We start from the raw sequence: 21,058 nt of genomic DNA on the forward strand, positions 1-21,058 counted from the left end.
AAGTACGAGTTAATTAAAACAGAGAGTAATCTCGGTTAACTACAAATGCTACACCACAAACAACTAAAAAATGTTTACAAAACAAACAATGCCTAATGCAAATATCTAAGAAACATTAATTAATTTAAACCCCAACTCAACCAGAAATTCTCGTAAGAGAAATCCCCGTAAGAGGATCCGGATAAGATTGGGTCTCGGAAACGGATGATTTCCGGTGGGTATTTTGCGGGTGAGAATATTTGCAGAGTATGAGAGTGGGTTTCGAGTGAAGAGTGAGAATTTTGGTGGTGGGGATTGTGAGGGTGTAGGGGAGAATGAAGGGAGAGAGGAAGGACGACAGGGTTTTAGGCGCCATTGATGCTTAATGGGTCTTTGGAGTCTGATGATATTGTGCTTGTTGGTGTAGGCGGGAGTGAACTGATCTGGGTCGTTAAGTTTTACATGATGCAACATTTAACGTATACATGAGCCTTATGAGAGAGATTATGTTAAACATGAGGGTTGCATTAATGATTTTATGCTTCCCTCGTTTGTTGATACTTTCAATTCTAGTTATTTTTCATTTTAAAAATTGTCGTCGATGAAATTTAAACTTTCAAATTGTGTGCTAGTTATTTTCAAAGAACACATAGTAAAGTATATGATGACGGTCGTATGGCTGACCGACAATTATTAGCGATTTCAGCTTCACGTAGGCAAGTTGCAACCTACAATTCAAAATGATAACATATTTTTGGAGTTAGCTCACCCTCATAGAATCACGGGCATTGTCCCGACCATTGTAGTACGTGTGTCGTCCAAGGCATAAGGGGACGTGGTCAAATTAATAGTTCAACAAAACCAAGAAACAAGTGTATGGATTAAGTGACCTTGTTACCCACATTGTGGTTTGCCACCGTCTCTACTACAACAAATTTTGTTTCAAATTTGTGGTGTGGTTATACCAATTGATCATACGTTTCACTATGAATTGCTCTTATTATTTAGTGTTTAAATATAAAAAATTAAGATAAATATTACTCCCCTACAAATAACAAAGTACATGAATTAACAAATACTAATTAAACATTAAAATAGAAAGAGTAGTCTTGGTTAACTACAAATGCTACACCACAAACAACTAAAAAATGTTACAAAACAAACAAAGATTAATGCCTAATGCAAATATCTAAGAAACATTAATTAATTTAAACCCCAACTCAACCAGAAATTCCCGTAAGAGGATCCGGAGAAGATTGGGCAGGGTACACTACATTATCATACAGTAGTCCAGCAACTGCCCCACCAATCAGAGGCCCCACCCAGTAAACCGCCTGGTTCCTGAAACTGCCGGCAACGACTGCCGACCCGAATGCACAAGCCGGGTTCATGGACCCACCGGAGAACGGCCCAGTTGCTAAAACATTGGCTCCTGCCATGAACCCAACTGCCAGGGGTCCAATGCCCCCAAGTGCACCATTCCTTGGGTCACCGGCGGCATAAACAGTGTACACCAGCCCAAATGTCAGCACGCCCTCCAAAACCGACGCCCCGAAACCCGTCATCTCTTCCGTGATTCCGTACGTCGGAACATGCTGCGCAATCCCAAGAAAAAGTTTGTCGAATTTTCGACGTGAGACTTTACATTATAAACAAAGTAGGGTGCGGGATTAGGGTTAGTTAGTATCGGTTCAGGTTAAACTATTTTATAAAAAGTACGATATTCATTGAAAATAGTTACGTGGAGAAAAGGGTTTTGACCTGTCCCACAATAGTGACTCTCAAGAGAAGGCAAGCCATGACAGAGGCCACCATCTGGGAAATCCAGTAGCAGATGGCATTGGGGACGCTAATGTGTCCTCCGACCGCCATGCCGAAGGTGACAGCCGGGTTGATGTGGCCGCCGGAGATGTTGGCCGCAATGTACACTGCCGAGGACAATGCGAAGGTGTTGGCGACGGCAACCATCACCAGACTAGCTGGGTCTGATGCTGCATCCGGCATCAACTTCCCTGCCACGTTACAACAAAACCAAAGAGTTAAAGTGACTACAATTATATATGTTGGGAAATTATGTGACATGTAACTTCTGTAACTGATTATTTCATGCTTCTGTTAATGCTTCTTAAACCCAACAAACACATGAAATTAAATTTCGTTTTCAAAACTGACATTACGCTTAAACTAGAACAAAAACTTAAATTTAATTTAACGATTTTGTTCCTTTCTCACATGTCGCGTGGGATGCGTGAGAAAGGAATGTATACGTTTCGGGACAGGAAAGTATTTCCGCTGGCATGCAAAGTGAAAACTAATGAAAGAAAGACTCACTTGACGACATCATGGAGCCAACAACAGCGAACACAAAGAAGAAGGTTGAGATGAACTCTGCAAGATAAGATCGGAGGGCGTTGGGAGTGATAGCTTGCTGGAATCGAGCGGTCAGTGCAATTCTAGCCATTGATCCAAATAACATGAAAAAATCAAACCACAACGTTGAAGAACGAATGAATCTCAAGGTAATTTTCGAGGAGAGTTTGTTGTAAATGAGAGTGAAAAAACAGTAGGGAAATCGAGCAGTTAATGCAACATTTGTTCTGCGTAGGAGTTACTTATATATTTGAGCAAGTGAAAAACGGCGACGTTTTGGTGAAGGGTTGTGAAGGTTGACGGAGTTTCGTAAAATGGTTAACCGCCAAGCCACACGGCCATGCACACGTTGGCATGATTGGGAGGACATGGGTGATTGGCGGTTTATAATTATACCGGTCTATGAATTTTTCTTTATTAATGTAGTTCCAACGGGTGGAGACGATGGGGTCGGTCTATGAATTTTTCTTCTTTTTACTACACTTCGCTTAAAGGTTTGAAGGTGGATAGTGCAGCAAGTTGTTCGTAAGGGCTAACTTGATTTTCTTTCCCGGTGATTCCAGATAAGGGAACCCAAGGAGAGTCGCCGACTCCAACTACTGTTCATGTACGATCCATACTAGATATGACTAACTGCCCCTCCTACCTCCTTTATGTTCATGGCAACCCATCTTTGTCTTAATAGAGCCTTTTTAAGTGGCATGTTTCGGTCCTCTTCCCCAATTGCAAGAGTGGAACTCAACCAACTTGAGCTATATCCCCTCGAGCCAAGTGTATTAATTCTTTTCCTTGGCGCAGCTGAGCCATTATGGAAATCTTATAATTACGTAGACGGAAGTTTGTTGTAGTGGGTTAATGGGAGCCGTAGAATTTAAAAGGAGTGATCAGCTGGATGCTCGGTCCATCGGCTATAACTGCGAGATCCGAAGAGAATCTCGATTCAATCTCATGATGAAAGTTCGTTGTATTGTCCAGTCATAAAATGTGACAAAGAACCCAAATATATCAAGGAAATTAAAAACATTAATCTCATTGCACTTTCACTTTCAACTTGATCAAGAATATTTACAAAAACAAAACATAAATAAAATAATAAATAAAAAAAACCAAAATAACGCTGTAAATCTAACTCAAGATCTTAAAATTTGAGGCAGCAAATAATCTTCAAGAACTCCAAACAACCAGCAAACGACGCATGTCTCTTTGTTTCAGCGCTACATATTACTTCCCTCCTCATGTCCTGCTCCAGATCATCTTCTTTGTACATAAAATCCCCCACGTAGTCTTCACCATAAAGGACATCTTCCGCCCCAGTCTCCGCAGCCGCGTCACCGGATTCTGTAGAAGCAGCAGGGGTAGTCAATGGCAACGTAGAAAGTTCAGAACAAGGTGGTGGGTTCTCCGCCACGTGCTTTTGCTCGGCGTACCCACCGCCACGGTGAGAAAATTCTCTGGCTATCGAAGAAACGAGAAAACATAGGTTCCTGTGGGGATTTAATATACTAAAGAGTCCAGATATATAGTTTTTTTTTTTTTTCCTAATCCTGTTAGAACTTGGCTACTAAAATGAAATTAGTCTTTTATGTTTATACTTGTTGTTTGGCAATTGCCAGCTAAAAGAGAGATTAATCTAACGCGGCAAATTAAACACACTTATAATTAGAATTAATTAATACGTGATTATCCACTTTGTTATGAATCATATGCCATGTTCTTTTTCAGTAGAGATTTTGATACCAAATTACCATTAGAGATAAAAATCCAAAAAAATATGACCTAATTATTATGTGGAAGATGGAGAAACACATGGAACGTTGTCAACTTAATTAGGGTAGTGCTATCCATACACCTTCACATGCCTGATCTTGATATCCTCCAAACACTAGGGTAGGCACGTGCTGGCCGACACCCGAATGTGACAAAACCATACTAATATGCATGAGAACAATGAATAAAAATAAAACTTATAGACATTTAAATATAATTAAAAATGCAAATGAGGAACGTGTTCAAAGTATACAACTAAACCAAGACACTAGAAATGAAATAATTTAAAATTGAATGAGCAAAGGGATGAGTCCTACACCGAGAAAACTCGAATATGCCGATGCAGGAATACCTTGACACCGGAATTGTACGCCTCGATTCTAAGTCATGAGGGGACGCAAAACAAAACATGAGTGGACCAAGTTGATATACAAGTAGTACTAAAACAGTTAATCACAAAGTACTAACCCTCAAAGTTTATGAAAACTCAATAGCGTAGTAAGTAATAGGTTTTCCGAAACCCCTAGCATGCCATAAAACCTTTCATAAAACATATATTATATAGAGTGTGCTAAATAGTGGTATCAATATCGCCCAAAGGCAGTATCATTCGCCCGTAGGCAGGACATTCACACGTAGGCAGATCATTCACCCGTAGGTAGGATCTTCCGCCCGTAAGCACTACATCTCATGGCCGAAGCCAATAAAATATCTTCCAACCGAAGCCATCTACCAACGCTCGGTCTTAGCCATAAATAAGTATCTTTCTGCCAAAGCCATCTACAAATGCCCGGTCGTAGCCAGTATAAGTATCATTCATCCATAGGCTCCTACATCACCCACCCGAAGGCAATATAAATATCATTCGCCTGTAGGGTCCTACAACACCCACCCGAAGGCAATATATAATATCTTTGTCCGTACGCAGAACAGTGACCACTAGATAAGCACAAAAATCATTGAATATAATATTTCCAATATATATCTCAACAGAGCTCAGTAGCTCAAATACCATATAATAAAACATCTTCATAGTATATAGTCATCAATCATATATACTACAAAGAATGTAAAATCGATAAAGCATGGAATTCCAAAATATTCTCAGTAAAGCATGATATCTCATAAAGTGTAAATCTAATTTACTCAAAAAACATAACCATTAAATCATGTTTTTCATGTATGCATTTCTAGTAGTAAAATATGCATTTTAGAAGGGGTCTACTCATAGATACTTCACTGTCGAAGAGCCATGCAAACTAGTGAAGACTGAAATGCCCCAAACAATTGCACCTAAGCACATAAAGGGTCCAATTAATAAAACTCTACTCAAACAATTGAATTTGGGAAAACGGACATTGGAAACGGATTCAGGACGTCGAAAAACATAAAGGGGAACCTCGGGTACCCCCACGCGTCGTCGCAAGGTGGCGGCCCCGACGGCCACGCTCCAAGATGGGTCGTCGGAAACTTGGCCGAAAAAGTCATTGGCGCTGTTGTGGACAGCAAAGCACAGTACCTCCGGTGGAGGCGCATGTGCTCCACGCGCTGGCCAGGACAAACGCTCACTCGCGCCCACGCGAGGCTAAGGGTCTGGGATCCAACTGGGTTTGGGCCTGATCCGGGTCGGGTCTAGTTATGGGTTATGGGTTCTCTGGGTTAGGCCTCACGATTGGGCTGGATTCAAATGGTTTGGGCCTGGGTTGAACCGAGGCAACTGGGCCTGGCCAGGGGTTTCCATGGCCCAAGGGCCTAGGTTTGGGTTCATAGCTTAAAGGGTTGGGCTTCGGGTTATAAAGTTTAGGGTTTGGGCCGAAGTCCATGGCCCAAAAACTTGGGCCGGTTTAGTTGGGTCTAAGTTTGACCCATTTTCAGGTCGGGTTGGCCAAACTCGACGGAGAAGGAAGCTGGAGCTTCCCGAGCTCCGTTCAACTCCGATTATCCACCCTAGGACTCGATCCACCCACCAAAATGAAGTTTAAAGAACGTAGATTAGGATTTTAGTTTTTGTTTCCCAAGTAGTGGCAGGGGTTGGCTGAAAATCGACTCGAAGCCGTTAGGACTTGCCGGGTTCTCCAAGCTCTTGCACCGGTTTCCATGGTGCTACCCTCTTGATCTCGGGTTCGAAGGTTGGTGTCTGGGTCTTGGGTTCGAAGGTTGGTGTCTGGGTCTTGGGTTCGAAGGTTGGTGTGTGTGGGTCGTCGGAGAGGGGAGAGCACAAAGAGAGAGAGCTCGGGGGAGAAAGGTCCGAGAGTGAGACAGGGTTAGGAGTTTCAGAGAGAGGGAGAGAGTAGGGAGAGAGTGGGGAGAGAATGAGAGGTGAAGAGAGATTGGGGCTGGGGGAACAAACCCAAAAGCAGTGGGCCCCCTTAGGCGCACATAATAAGACCCAAAAGCAACAAATTAAAATATCTAGCCCAAACAAGGTGAACTTACCAAAATATCATTCCGTTCCGTAAATTCATAGACGGGTTGTTACACACCTATTTTTACTTTTCATACACCTCAAATTTCGGCCATCGGATCAATGAATTTAAGAAGATCAATTGCAAAAAATTAACAAGAATGTGAAAAGATAAAAATGGGTGTGAATAGCACTATCCTTTAATTTTTGCCGAAATAAAAGCAAGAATCAATAATAATTTATTTATTCAAAGAAATCAATCATATAATTTAAGGAAAATTGTCACTAGTGCTACGGTCTAGTGGTATTTCTCTTCACTAATTAGTGAGAGGTCTTAGGTTCAACTCTCGCCAAAGGCGAATTTTGAACCAATTTATTAGCCCATTGTGAGGCTAAGCCCACCTCCTCCTCTTAGTGTAGTAAATATCGATTGTTCAAAAAAAGAAAATTAGCAATGCCTTGTAAATTTAGTGCCTCCTGATTTGCCTTATCTATGTTCAATTGGGTTGTGACCCTCTTAATTTTTAAAAACGTATCAATTTGCTTTCATCGTCAATTTTCCCATCAAATCAGGGGTTAATGTTAGTTCATTCAAGAGGTTATTGCTGATCTCTTCTTCGAGCTTGCTCCGCTCAAGACAAACTTACGTACAATGAGAACAACTACGGTGATATCTCAAAGTAATCATGCACAAACGCGTGTTTTAAGTGCAATGCATGATTGATTTGACATACAATTGCGTAAAGTCCTTCGCATGACCCTCACATCATTTGAAAAAAAAAATTAAATAGAAAGGAAATAAAAGGGAAAGCCTTCCATCGCCTGCATATCGAAGCCACAAACTTTTTAAATTAACGTCTCCAAGCCAATCCTCACTACAAGTCTGCAATGGAAAAAAATAGGGCGCGTTTACTAATCCGTAATCAAATTGAGAGGAATTGGATTGAGGAGGAATTGAAATGAGGTGGAATCAGAATTAGATTCTTGTTGAAGTTGTTTACTAAAACTGTCTGGAATCGGAGTAGAAATGATGTTGAGTCCATATAAGTTGTTTACTAATTCACTTCAATCGGAATGAAAACTAGGTTGATTACTATATTACCCTTACATGAATAAATAATTTTCATACTAATTAATTAAATTAAATTCTTAATTAAATTTATATAATAAAATTCATTTATATAAAAATATATAAATAGGTTTTATTTATTTATTAAAAGATGGCAAGAATAATATTGAGTCCATAAAAGTTGTTTACTAATCCACTTCAATCGGAATGAAAACTAAGTTGATTATTAAATTACCCTTACATAAATAAATTATTTTCATACTAATTAATTAAATTAAATTCTTAATTAAATTTATATAATAAAATTCATCTATATAAAAATATATAAATAGATTTTATTTATTTATTAAAATATGGCATAATGAATGTCAAATGAAGGGTAATATTGAGATTATAAGAAACAAGTGAGTGCATCATTGGTAGAAAAAATCCATTCCAGATTCCTCAAGTCTCAAGGAATTGAAATACCTCCGTCATGTAGGGAGTCTAATTCCTCCAAAATTAGGAGTTGGATTCCTTAATGCGCGTGGACCCCACATGTATTTTGATTACCCAAGATTACTTAAACAAAGGTGTATCCCGTAATCGGAATCCAATTCCGTAAATTGATTCCGATTACAGCTACGTGCTATATATATAGACTGAGGTTTATATAGATCAATATTAAGCAACTGTATAGGCGACGTCCCGTGTATGCGGCGATAGCTCACACACATAAAATCCTAGTGAAATGATGCTTTGCTTAGATCCTACAACGCCTGCATCTGGAGATCGGTGTGGCCACTATTGTTGGTAGAGGATGGTGAAGCAGAGTCCTGGTTGTCGTCAGCAGACTTCATCTCTTGAACTTGAGGTGGGTTGACGACGGTCATTGGCATCACAGAATTGTCCGAGAGGCGTCCCTTCATCTCCCTGTGCTCTTGGCACAAGGCGCACCAGTGCAAGCAGGAGTGTGTCAAGCATGGGTGACACGGTGAGTTCTGCAGTCAACAACGCAATTCAGCATTTAGCAGCTTCAGCAGCATACAGATAACAAAAAATTACCTGTAGATGATACTTCTTCTGCAAGGCTTGCCGGACAAGACCTGCAAATACCACACGCATCCACCAAGAACATAACAGACCCTCGCAAATAGTAATTGAAATCCATGGGTCAACACCATGGAAGATTGCAGTTAATGCTGCCAGAGCCAAACCACCTTCAATACAAACACAAGCAGCATGAGAAATGCATGGTCTGTGCCAAGGGGTCTCATTGCTTACGCTTTGGCTCATAACATTGCGCCCAAACAGAACACATGGACAAAATAACCCTGTCAAGCCTGAAGAGGTAACAAAAGGCACGGGCACGGTGTTATCAGTAGACTGTGTTTTTATATTGCAGAAAACGAATCACTGGAACTAGAGTCTAGATACACCGTAGCAAGGGCAAAGACGTTCATGCTTATCAATCACAAGACTATGGTCAATCAATTGGATGGGCAGAAACATCTTACTTGATAAAATCAGAGGCGGCATTCAATGAAGAGAGCAATGCTAGAGTTAAATTTCAAATTTTAAAAAGCAAGCATGAAAGCTTGTTCTGAGCATTCCATATTCCAGTGACAAACTCCGAGAGACGCAAAATCACCCAGAAAAATCGAAAGGAAGAAGGTATCTTATCAAATATAGACATAAGCCTCATAGAATTAACACATGCATTGCTAGAGTTGCATATATGTGAGAAAAACCCTAAAGTGAGGGCTTTGGGCTTTGTTTATGAGGCAAGCTCAGCGGGACTCCAAATCCCCCGAAAAAAAAAGTATCTAACTTAATGGAAACCAAAGGTAGTTCCCATAAACTCAATACCATATCGCTGTACGAGAATCAAAAAGATATTTCCCGTATCAACTTACAACTTTCTCTATCTTCAGCACAGCCAAAAATTCCGGTTGTCCAAGGCTCATCTCTAGGGGGCAGATAGCTCTCGGGTAAAGGCTGTCCGCATTGGTGACACCTGTGAACATTCGACTGGCCCATAACACACAAGATCAGTTGCCAAATCACATCCTCATCCGATCCGACGACTTAAAATTACAATCCTCCAACGGAAACAACGTCACATGTAAAATTCACAAATTCATTACCATCTACCCCAATAAACCTACACTACAAATGTAATTTATCAACCACATCCAAGTTGTAGCCAAAACCATGTACTCATTTTTGTTCGAAAGCTACGAAAATCTTAGATCTGAACAATGCTTTGATGTACCAAAAACGGTTTAATCGTGACTTCAAAAATCTGATTGCCTCTTATTCCAGAAATGGCATTATACAAAAAAAATAAAATAAACTAATGAAAAGGGCTTGAAAACTTTGAGTTTTAATGATAAGGACAAAATAAAGGGTAAAGTGAATAGTACCATAATTGATTTTTTAGTGTAAAAATGTGGTTTTTCGTTAAAATAAACAGTACCAGATACTTTTCGCTAAAGTTTCAAAAAAAAAATCCCTGAAAATTCCACAACATAAGAAAAAAATACAAATCAACTAATTTCCTCAAATCCCAAAGACCTCTAATCAGAAATATATAAAAAAAAGGTAAAATTAAACAATCCAAACCAAATCCCACCAACACAAGTTTGAACCGAAATGCAATTCATACAAAATCATACAGGAAAACAAATGGGATATTAGCTGCGGAGCTTTCAGAGCAAACCCATGTCAAATTAATAGATATTTCAGCGAATCCGACTAGAGAGAGGGAGAGAGAGAAACCTGGGGAACTTCGATGGGCTGATTGAGCTCGCCGGGCTTAATGTCCTCGGCCGGCGCTTGATCCTTCGTCAGCTTCACATACCGCGAGTGCGCAGTTCCGTCCGCCATCCGATCTGGTCTAGTCTCTCCGGCACCGCTTTCTCTCTGTTTGGTTGGGGGGAAAACCCGGACTGGCCGAGAGTAGACTTACGCGGGTCAACTTTTTTTTCTTGTAACTCTTATTTAGGCCCTTCCGATGTAAGACTTTCGTAGCTTTCGAACGCTTATACAGGTCCTGCCGAGAGTAGACTCTCGCTCACTCCGCTTCGGCCTTCAGATTTCTTTGGATTTGCCGACCCGGAAATTTGAGAAAATAATTAAAAAAATTAAAATTTGGACTTTTACAGAATATGCCTATATTTAACTTTCTAAGGAAAGGGGGCCGGCGGCAAGGAGAGAGATTGTACATAAAATCCCCCACGTAGTCTTCACCATAAAGGACATCTTCCGCCCCAGTCTTCGCCGCCGCGTCGCCGGATTCTGTAGAAGCAGCAGGGGTAGTCGATGGCAACGTAGAAAGTTCAGAACAAGGTGGTGGGTTCTCCGTCGCGTGCTTTTGCTCGGCGTACCCACCACCACCGTGAGAAAATTCTCTGGCCATCGAAGAAACGAAACACAAAGGTCCCTGTGGGGATTTAATTTGGATATGATATCCACAAATCTCTTTTTACTTCTCACACATCCTTTTAATTTTTGGCTGTCGGATCGGATAAAATGAAAAAGATGTAACAGATAGCAATTAACAAGGGTGTGAGAAATAAAAAGGATGTGTGGATAGCACACCCCTTTACTATATAGTCCAGATATATAGTTTTTTTTTTTCCTAAACCTTGTAGAACTTGGCTACCAAAATGAAATTCTTTTATGTTTATACTACTTGTTTGGCAATTGCCAGCTAAAAGAGAGATTAATCTAACGCGGCAAATTAAACACACTTAATTAGAATTAATTAATACGTGATTATCCACTTTGTTACGAATCATATGGCATGTTCTTTTTTAGTAGAGATTTTGATACCAAATTACCATTAGGAGATAAAAATACAAAAAAGATGGCCTAATTATTATGTGGAAGAAGGAGAAACACGTAGAAAGTTGCCAATTTAATTAGGGTAGTGCTATCTATACGCCAATTTTTATTTTTCACATATCTTTCTAATTTGGGCCTTCAAACCAATGATAAATTGCAAAAATTAATAAGGGTGGTATGTAAAAGATAAAAATGGATGTGAATAGCACTATCCTTTAATTATTGCCGAAATAAAAGCAAGAATCAATAATAATTATTTATTCAAAGAAATCAATCATGTAATTAAGGAAAATTAGCGATTGGGTTGTGACCCTCTTAATTTTAAAACGTATTAATTTGCTTTCATCGTCAATTTCCCCATCAAATCGGGGGTTAATGTTAGTTCATTCAAGAGGTTATTGCTGATCTCTTCTTCGAGCTTGCTCCGCTCAAGACAAACTTACGTACAATCGGAACAACTACGATGATATCTCAAAACATGCATGAACACGTGTTTTAAGTGCAATGCATGATTGATTTGAGATACAATTGTGTCCCCTGTTGCATAAAAGTCCTTCGAAGGACCATCACATCGTTTGAAAAAATTGAATAGAAAGGAAATAAAAGGGAAAGCCTTTCATCGCTTGCATATTGAAGCCATAAACTTTAAAAATTAACGATCTCTCCAATGGAAAAGAATTAAGACTATATATAGACTGAGGTTTATATAGATTAATATTAAGCAACTGTATAGACGACCTCCCGTGTATGCGGCGACAGCTCACACACATAAAACCCTAGTGAAATGATGCTTTGCGTAAATCTTACAATGCCTGCATCTCCATATCTGTGTGGCCATTGTTGTTGGTAGAGGAGGGTGAAGCGGAGTCCTGGTTGTCGTCAGCAGACTTCATCTGTTGAACTTGGGGTGGGTTGACGACGGTCATTGGCATCACAGCATTGTCCGAGAGGCGTCCCTTCATCTCCCTGTGCTCTTGGCACAAGGCGCACCAGTGCAAGCAGCAGTGTGTCAAGCATGGGTCACACGGCGAGTTCTGCAGTCAACAATGCAATTAAGCATTCTGCAGCTTCAGTTAAGAAAATATATTCAACATGACATAAACTTGAGATGCAGATGACAAAAATTACCTGTAGATGATACTTCTTCTGCAAGGATTGCCGGACAAGACCTGTATATACCCCACACATCCACCAAGAAAATAACAGACCCTCGCAAATAAGAAATGAAGTCCTTGGGTCAATGCCATGGAAGATTGCAGTTAATGCTGCCAGAGCCATACCACCTTCAATACAAACGGCATGACAAATGCATGGTCTGTTCCAAGGGGTATCGTCTCTTAGGCTCTCAACATTGCGCCCAAACAGAACACATGGACAAAATAACCCTGTCAAGCCTGAAGAGAGGTAACAAAAGGCATGGGCATGGTGTTATCAGTAGACCATGTTTTTATATTGCAGAAAACGAATTACTGGAACTAGAGTCTAGATACACGGTAGCAATGGCAAAGACGTTCATGCTTATCAATCACAAGGCTATGGTCAATCAATTGAATGGGCAGAAACATCCTACTTCATAAAATCAGAGGCGGCATTCATGGAAGAGAGCAATGCTAGAGTTAAATTTCAAAATTTTAAGAAGCAAGCATCAAAGCTTGTTCTGAGCATTCCATATTCCAGCGAAAAACTCCAAGAGACGCAAAATCCCCCAGAAAAATCGAAAGGAAGAAGGTATCTTATCGAATATAGACATAAACCTCATAGAATTAACACATGCATTGCTAGAGTTGCATATTTGTGAGAAAAACCCTAAAGTGAGGGCTTTGGGCTTTTGCCTATGAGGCAAGCTCAGCGGGACGCCAAATCCCCCGACAAAGAAAAAGAATCTAACTTAATGGAAACCAAAGGTAGTTCCCATAAACTCAATACCATATCGCTGTACGAGAATCGAAAAGATATTTCCCATATCAACTTACAACTTTCTCTATCTTCAGCACAGCCAAAAATTCCGGTTGTCCAAGGCTCATCTCCAGGGGGCTGATAGCTCTCGGGTAAAGGCTGTCCACATTCGTGACACCTGTGAACATTCAACTGGCCCATAACACACAAGATCAGTTGCCAAATCACATCCTCATCCGATCCAACGATTAAAATTACAATCCTCCAACGGAAACAACGCCACATGTAAAATTCACAAATTCATCATATCTACCCCATAAACCTACTCTACAAATGTAATTTATCAACCACATTCAAGTTGTAGCCAAAACCATGTACTCCTTTTTGTTCGAAAGCTACAAAAATCTTAGATCTTTGATGTACCAAAGAGGGTTTAATCATGACTTCAAAAATCTGATTGCCTCTTATCGCAGAAATGGCATTATACAAAAAAAAAATCCCTGAAAATTCCACACCATAAGAAAAAAATTACAAATCAACTAATTTCCTCAATCCCTCAAAGACCTTCTAATCAGAAATACATAAAAAAAATGGTAAAATTCAACTATCCAAACCAAATCCCACCAACACAAGTTTGAACCGAAATGCAATTCATACAAAATTATACAGGAAAACAAATGGGATATTAGCTGCGGAGTTTTCAGAGCAAACCCATGTCAAATTAATAGATATTTCAACGAATCCGACTAGAGAGAGGGAGAGAGAGAAACCTGGGGAACTTCGATGGGCTGATTGAGCTCGCCGGGCTTAATGTCCTCGGCCGGCGCTTGATCCTTCGTCAGCTTCACATACCGCGAGTGCGCAGTTCCGTCCGCCATCCGATCTGGTCTGGTCTCACCGGCACCGCTTTCTCTCTGTTTGGTCGGGGGGAAAACCCGGACTGGCCGAGGGTAGACTTACGCGGGTCAAATTTTTTTCTTGTAACGCTTATTTAGGCCCTTCCGATGTAAGAACTCGTCCCTGCCGAGTCTCCCTTTAGTCGTCTCTCGCTCACTTCCGCTTCGGCCTTCAGATTTGTTTGGATTGCTGCCGACCCGGAGATTTGAGAAACTAATTAAAATTTGGACTTCTACATAATGTATCACCTTTTAAATTTGACTTATTATATTAACATCCCACAAATTATTGAAATAAAACTCACGTACTTAATACATTTCACATTTACTTTTTCACTTAAAAATTATCTTAATACACCTCACATATTTTCCCATAATACTCCACACCGCACATTCTCAATATACCCCTTATATTCTATACATGCACCCCACATTTTATATACACCCCCACATTTCTCAAATCTTATAATATTCATTTTTAATTTTCAAAAACTGAATCTAACTATTTAAACGTTTAGTTTGCCGAAAGATTTCAAATCAGCTGAAAGTGGCAAGGCCTAGAGTCGTGGGAGGGGTTTCATTTTGTATCCGCATTGGGCACTCAAAGTACATGTGTTGACCTTCCACTCCGCAGTATCTTCATGACATGTTAAAAGCATGCAACCTGTCATGGCCGCAAAACAAACAAACCAATCGAAAGCCCCCACCAACAATAGTTACGTTTTTCGGGACAAACCTCATGTATGGGCAAAGTCCACGAGGATGGCGACCCTAGTAGCATAATGGACAAACATTATAATCATGGCTGTGGATGCAAATTTCTTCCTCCTTGATCTTGGACAATTTTGCACCTACAAAACAATTAACACCTTAGGTTAAGACCAAGAGCCTCACGCGCCCACGATGAATGGGGGGGGCTTTGGCCGAAGAACCTCCGATGCCAAAGTTAGAATTTAGAGAGAAAGAGTGTTTAGAGAATTTTGGGATTTTTGCCAAAGTGTTGGAATTGGCTTTTTTGGTGAGAATGAGAGTATATTTATAGGGATAGGAGGTGGCTAGGGTTTTTGTGTTTGATTTAGGTTTAATTAGCCAATTTATTTGGCTATTAAACATAAAATGAATGTTTTGGTGGTTTTTGGAATTAATTGGCCAGTTAATTAGGGTAAATAAAAAGGGAAAATAGTGGAAAAGGTGGAGAATAAGATGGTTTACTTTTCTTGATGGGATTGGCCGGATATTTTAGTAGTTTTAGGTTTGGATGGGTGTTTCAATTGATAATTAAGGGATTGATTAGGTAATTAATCCCTTAATTAGTCAATTATTATGATTTTAGGAAATATGAAAGAAATAAGTATATTATTTAGCTAATTGATAAGCTAAATAATGAAATGAGAAATATATGAATAAATTAGGTTTTAAGTTGATACCTATTTTGGGCACTTTTGACTTGGTTGAGGGATAATTGTCTGCTGCTTGCGCGTAGGAATCCCGGTATACCTCAAGGGTAGTTTTGTCTTTTTTTGTCAAAAATCCACGTGTCGCCTTGTGATTATTTTTTGCTCCACAAATGCCCCCACACCTATTGGGCTGCTTGTAGGAAAAGGCAACAGGTGTAGAGATTTTCTTGCTTTAAGAAACTTAAAACTGCTTCCTATTTTGATGTTGATTCTCTCTTTAAATGGAAATTAGATCCTTCTAGGAAAGGGAAATAAATTTCTCTCAAAGCCTATTTAAGTCCACCTTAAGTGAGTTATTAAATCAACTTTGGAGAGCGATTTATTCTACCCAACAAGAGAGAGAAAGTTAGAGGATATTTGTTCCCCCTTCTCTAGCAATCTTCTACATCTTGCCCGTGCAAATGACCTTTCGTTGATTTCTTCGTCTTCTCCGTGCCGCACTGAGGTAAGAAAAAATTAATTTTCCTTGTCTTCTTCTTGGATGGTGCTACCTCGGGGCAGCCGTCGAGGTGATGCGGCACGTCGGCTGGCATGGGCCAGGAGTCGGCTCGGCATGGGCCGATGAGGTATTGTGGCAGGGACAACTGCTTTAAGCTGCTCGACTTGGCTAAAACCAAGGGCAGCTTGTATGGCTGGGGCCACGGGCACTGTGGCGCAGTGCTAGGCGAGTCACATGGCTCATGTCTTTTTGAGCTTTTGGACATGACGCGAGCTAGGTAGGTGATTGAGAGAAATGAAGAGGTTGCGGGCCTCATGAGCTGCTGGAATGTTGGGTTGAACTCCCCTGCTGGGAACCACGAATAACATTGGTTACTTTAACTCTCTTTGTCAGGAGAAACGTGGGCTGCTCCCAAAATAAGAGGTGAATAGGATCAATGCGGATGCATTAGCTCGTCCAATCACCATTGTGGATCCTGCTGCAAGTGAAGGGGGAAAAAGGGATATTCCCTGCCTGCTCAAGAGATGCTGGCTGAGAAAAAACCAAAGACTTATTTCGCTACTTATGCAAAGGATGAAAAGTTGATTGCTGTTTATAATCAAGTGATCCACTTCAAGAGAATCGTCGATAGGCTTGAGCCCCAAGTGTTGGAACTTCAAGGTGTACTGAAGATCAACGAAAGTTTGAAGAAAGAAGTGGATGAGCTGCAGTGCGTCCATGTTGGTATTAGTGAAGTAGTTGGAGAAGCTGGTGCCCAAGCTGGAGCAATCGAGGGTGATGCTGCTGCTAAGAGCTTCGCGGCTACTGAAGGTGTGGCGACCGAATAGTCGTGGGATGTCCAGGCTGCTAAAGTGTAGTCATTTAGGTAGCCTTTAAGATTTTCTTTGTTTTTTCCTTATAGCTTTTGTTTTGCTTGAACTCTTTCAGCCTTTGCTAGTTGTTTATAAACATGTTTTCCTTAGCTTTTCTTCATTTTTGCTTCTTTTGTTCATGCCCTAACCTTTAGACTTGATAGACCAGTGGCAAGCATGCTACTTTTTTATAAGCAGACAAGCTCGCGTAGCCTATGCAGCCGTATGTGTTGGTATATAACTTTTGCAAAGTTGTTAGCCATTGGGTTGGCAGCCGGATGCCTTACTTAGTCTCACGGATCTCCGCAATCCCATTTCTTGAACATTAGAATTTTCTAAATTTCTAGCCATTATATTTTACTTATACGTTTTATCAAAGAACCTTTGCAAGTAAAAAATTCTAATAATAAGAACGTATGAAAAATATTCAAATGGACTAGAAAATAAAGAAAAAACATTTTTGTGCGAGAGTCTTCTACGAGTATGGATTTCAACTCTCAATGAAAGCACCAATTTATGGATGCAAATTTCTTCCTCCTTGATCTTGGACAATTTTGCACCTACAAAACTATTAATACCTTAGGTTAAGGCCAAGAGCCTCACGCACCCACGATGAATGGGGGGGCTTTGGCTGAAGAACCTCCGATGCCAAAGTTAAAATTTAGAGAGAAAGAGTGTTTAGAGAATTTTGGGATTTTTGCCAAAGTGTTGGAATTGGCTTTTTTGGTGAGAATGAGAGTATATTTATAGGGATAGGAGGTGGCTAGGGTTTTTGTGTTTAATTTAGGTTTAATTAGCCAATTTATTTGGCTATTAAACATAAAATGAATGTTTTGGTGGTTTTTGGAATTAATTGGCTAGTTAATTAGGGTAATTGGAAAGGGAAAATAATGGAAAAGGTGGAGAATAAGATGGTTTACTTTTCTTGATGGGATTGGCCGGATATTTTAGTAGTTTTAGGTTTGGATGGGTGTTTCAATTGATAATTAAGGGATTGATTAGGTAATTAATCCCTTAATTAGCCAATTATTATGATTTTAGGAAATATGAAAGAAATAAGTATATTATTTAGCTAATTGATTAGCTAAATAATGAAATGGGAAATATATGAATAAATTAGGTTTTAAGTTGATACCTATTTTGGGCACTTTTGACTTGGTTGAGGGATAATTGTCTGCTGCTTGCGCGTAGGAATCCCGGTATACCTCAAGGGTAGTTTTGTCTTTTTTTGTCAAAAATCCACGTGTCGCCTTGTGATTATTTTTGGCTCCACAATGGCCGCATTTCTCAGTCCCACAAAAAATGCAATTATACTTGTAGGTGAAAGTTGGAAAGTCCTCAACAACCTTTTTCTTCTTCTTCAAGTTGGAGTTGAATCAAAGTGTCTTTAACAACCCTTGTTTTTTCTTTTTCTTCTTCTTCAAGTCGGGATCGAGTCAGAGAGTCTTCAACAGTCCATTCATCAAAAGCAATTTTTCTCAATCAATATGTTTGTAGTTTCATTGGTTAGAGTTTTGTTCAACGATGGAGGGTGGGAGAGTTTTGATAGTTAAGAACGTGAATAATACACTAAAAGTGATTTTGGGTGTATTTAAATTTTTTAAAATTTTTTAAACCTAATAAGGTCAAAATTGTCATTCATAGTGGGGTAAATAAGTCATTTAATATTAAATTTTAATGTGGGGGTGCATTCAACATTTTGTGGGATGCTAATATAAAAAGCCTTAAATTTTACGATAATTATAATCAAAAGTTGATATGAAAGTATAGTATATTTTTATAGTAAGGTTTTTCCAAAAAATAAATAAATAAAATAAGGATCGAATGTCTTTTTACTGCCATTTACAACCATCTTTGTCCTTTCAACTTCGTCAATCCACACCCCACGTCGTGAACAGCCGTCCGAAACAGAAGGCGGATAAACTCGATTGGGTTCAACGACCACAAGACAAAGGTTAACTTGCAAAAAAATGGAGGGGCAGAGGCGGACGAGGAGGCTATCTTCACTATTTTTATAGTGCTTAGTCCAAGTAAAACTAATCCAACGTAGTCATGAAGCTGATTCAATTCTAATTAGGAGCTTCACGGTTAAGAGTAAAAGAGGAGGATTTTAGTCATTAAGGGTATATTAGTACTATCATATCAACTTTTGATTATAATTATCATAAACTTAAAAGAGTAATTACATTCTATATCCATAGTTTTGTTATTTTCCAAATTTCCCCATCACTATTCCCATCATTCGATGTAAGACGACTTTTCGATTTCCCCCGAAAACTATGGCTGCATACGATGTCGTTTCAAGAGACGTACTTGGTTTTTTTACGTCATGTCGTTCTTTTGACAACTATTTAGATTGGATACAACATGTCGCTCATTTTTAGAGTAAAATAAGTTCGAATAAATCTGAACAAACATAGTTCTAACAATTTTTTTTGTTACAAATGATAGCGTTAGTGTGTTAAATTGTTTATTCTTAGGGGAGAGAGAGGTCGGTCCAAAACGTTTGAGTAAGGGTCATCTCCAATGCAAATTCCTCTAAATTTTTGGTCGAATGTAGATGACCATTTTATGAGAATTTAGAATTTGAGTCTAAGAAACTTCTTGAAGATGGTATATAGTAGAACCGAATAGCCATGGTTTTGGGTATTTGCCAGACTAAGATGGAGGATCTAAATTCCGGGAATAGTGATGTTTCGAAAGCTTTTCAATGATTAAAAAAATGTTTCAGTTCATTGGAATGAATATTCAAGTGGAAAGTAATAGACTTTTATTAGGATATTTGGTAAGTTTGTTAGGGCTTCCGGCTGCCCATCATTCCAGTTGTAGCTGTAATCTTCTTCAATGATAGGAGTATATTACGCAACGTTTGTTTTTTTAATTTATCTATAAATACGTTCACTAAAAGAAATATATAGAAGTAACTAATTAACTAACTAGATTTGATGAAACACAGCATTAGTGAGAGGCTGCAGACAACTAAACCCCCAAACAGAATAAACAAACTGTTGACATTTGAAAAACCTACAACAAATATGAGAAAGCTACTAGTACTGCAGTACACTAATTAGTGTGTGTGTGTGTGTGTGTGTGTATATATATATATATACTCATTACATGACAGTTTTTTCACGCCACTCAATACGACTGGTACATGCTTGATCATCAATGGTGCTAGTACTGCCTCCAAATGATTCTACTGCAGGATGAATGGCGGGGTTAGGATACTTAAAACCATGAGTTTTGTAATATTTATTGAAGTGAAGATTGCAGAGAACTACAAAGAGGAAGGTGACGACGTAGATAGACAAGGCAGCACATTTGAACCATAAAGGAAATGGGATGGAGATGGATATGAAGAAGGCTGTGACCCCAAAGAAGAGGCCAAGTTGATGGAAAATCGGGGCAATTGTTATCCCAGCGGGACAGTAGTTGAAATGAATAAACTTGCTTACAAAGATACAAGTGAAGACAAGTAAGACTGAGAATCCAAGAAAGTAAAAGATTACAGGGAGATGGAGCTGGCCGGGGGGACCTTGGAATGGGAGAAATGCTATTCCAATCGCCGCTGTAAAGCAAAACACTACGATTATTGTTGTCCAATCTAAGTTGTTGTTGTCGTACTTATTGTTAGTCCTCCCGTCTTCAACTTCTTGCCTTGCGGCATCTAGGTCACGATCGGAATCGCGATCTCGATTGATGGGACCAATTGTCAGAAGTTTGAGCCTTTGGATTGGCGTTACTGTAACTGCAAGGAGAAAAGGCTTAAAGTACTGATCCCAAGCAGTATTAACAACATAACTCATTTTATTCTGCACAAAGGTAGGTAGAGATGGAGATATATCGAGACGTAGAGGTACTTGATGATGATATGGTTTGTGAGATTTGATGGTTTGAATGGAAGTGGTATTTGAATACTCAGGAAATGGTTTGCATGCAGATATATAGACAGGCAAAGAGAGAGAAATGACAGATGTCGTGGTAGAGAGAATGGTACAGAAGGAGAGAGAGATGTCTCGGAGATATAGAGAGAGGAGAGAGAAATGGGAGATAAATGGTCGTAGAGAGGGGAGAGAGGACAGAGGAGAGAGAGATGTCTCGG

General features: G+C 39.6%; 3 protein-coding genes across 4 annotated transcripts; all 3 read right to left on the reverse strand.

Moving 5' to 3' along the window:
• Positions 1–1,039: 1,039 nt before the first annotated feature.
• Positions 1,040–2,547, reverse strand: LOC103439616 (probable aquaporin TIP5-1). The gene is made up of 3 exons (XM_008378181.4): positions 2,311–2,547; positions 1,741–1,991; positions 1,040–1,574 (listed from the first exon to the last, which is right to left on the reverse strand). The coding sequence occupies exons 1-3, from the start codon at positions 2,453–2,455 to the stop codon at positions 1,200–1,202; spliced, it is 771 nt and encodes a 256-aa protein (XP_008376403.3). The 5' UTR covers positions 2,456–2,547; the 3' UTR covers positions 1,040–1,199.
• A 5,404-nt stretch (positions 2,548–7,951) lies between these two features.
• LOC103439627 (cell number regulator 6-like) lies at positions 7,952–11,227 on the reverse strand. Of its 2 annotated transcripts, XM_008378193.4 has the most exons (5): positions 10,796–11,227; positions 10,350–10,669; positions 9,485–9,599; positions 8,634–8,911; positions 7,952–8,569 (listed from the first exon to the last, which is right to left on the reverse strand). In XM_008378193.4, exons 2-5 carry the CDS (start codon positions 10,455–10,457, stop codon positions 8,339–8,341), a joined length of 732 nt encoding a protein of 243 aa, XP_008376415.1. In that variant the 5' UTR covers positions 10,458–10,669; positions 10,796–11,227; the 3' UTR covers positions 7,952–8,338. The 2 variants fall into 2 exon arrangements, with proteins under 2 accessions (XP_008376415.1, XP_028961916.1); XM_029106083.2 differs by lacking the exon at positions 10,796–11,227 and having other exon boundaries at positions 8,634–8,788; positions 10,350–10,716.
• Positions 11,228–12,017: 790 nt separating this feature from the next.
• LOC103439628 (cell number regulator 6-like) lies at positions 12,018–14,451 on the reverse strand. Its single transcript, XM_008378196.4, has 4 exons — positions 14,084–14,451; positions 13,391–13,505; positions 12,546–12,811; positions 12,018–12,451 (listed from the first exon to the last, which is right to left on the reverse strand). Exons 1-4 carry the CDS (start codon positions 14,189–14,191, stop codon positions 12,221–12,223), a joined length of 720 nt encoding a protein of 239 aa, XP_008376418.1. The 5' UTR covers positions 14,192–14,451; the 3' UTR covers positions 12,018–12,220.
• Positions 14,452–21,058: the final 6,607 nt, after the last annotated feature.

This window comes from Malus domestica, chromosome 07 (assembly GCF_042453785.1).
Source record: "Malus domestica chromosome 07, GDT2T_hap1".
NCBI lineage: Eukaryota > Viridiplantae > Streptophyta > Magnoliopsida > Rosales > Rosaceae > Malus > Malus domestica.

Excerpts from the sequence above, each read along its gene's own strand:
- LOC103439616 (XM_008378181.4), bottom strand. The coding sequence starts at position 2,455 with ATGTTATTTGGATCAATGGCTAGAATTGCACTGACCGCTCGATTCCAG. Across the intron at positions 1,992-2,310 it reads TGGCTCCATGATGTCGTCAA|GGAAGTTGATGCCGGATGCA; the intron begins GTGAGTCTTTCT and ends GTAACGTGGCAG. Across the intron at positions 1,575-1,740 it reads GAGTCACTATTGTGGGACAG|CATGTTCCGACGTACGGAAT; the intron begins GTCAAAACCCTT and ends GGGATTGCGCAG.
- LOC103439627 (XM_008378193.4), bottom strand. The coding sequence starts at position 10,457 with ATGGCGGACGGAACTGCGCACTCGCGGTATGTGAAGCTGACGAAGGAT. Across the intron at positions 9,600-10,349 it reads AGCCCATCGAAGTTCCCCAG|TCGAATGTTCACAGGTGTCA; the intron begins GTTTCTCTCTCT and ends GTTATGGGCCAG. Across the intron at positions 8,570-8,633 it reads AGAAGAAGTATCATCTACAG|AACTCACCGTGTCACCCATG; the intron begins GTAATTTTTTGT and ends TGTTGACTGCAG.
- LOC103439628 (XM_008378196.4), bottom strand. The coding sequence starts at position 14,191 with ATGGCGGACGGAACTGCGCACTCGCGGTATGTGAAGCTGACGAAGGAT. Across the intron at positions 13,506-14,083 it reads AGCCCATCGAAGTTCCCCAG|TTGAATGTTCACAGGTGTCA; the intron begins GTTTCTCTCTCT and ends GTTATGGGCCAG. Across the intron at positions 12,812-13,390 it reads TGCTGAAGATAGAGAAAGTT|GCTTGACAGGGTTATTTTGT; the intron begins GTAAGTTGATAT and ends ACCTCTCTTCAG.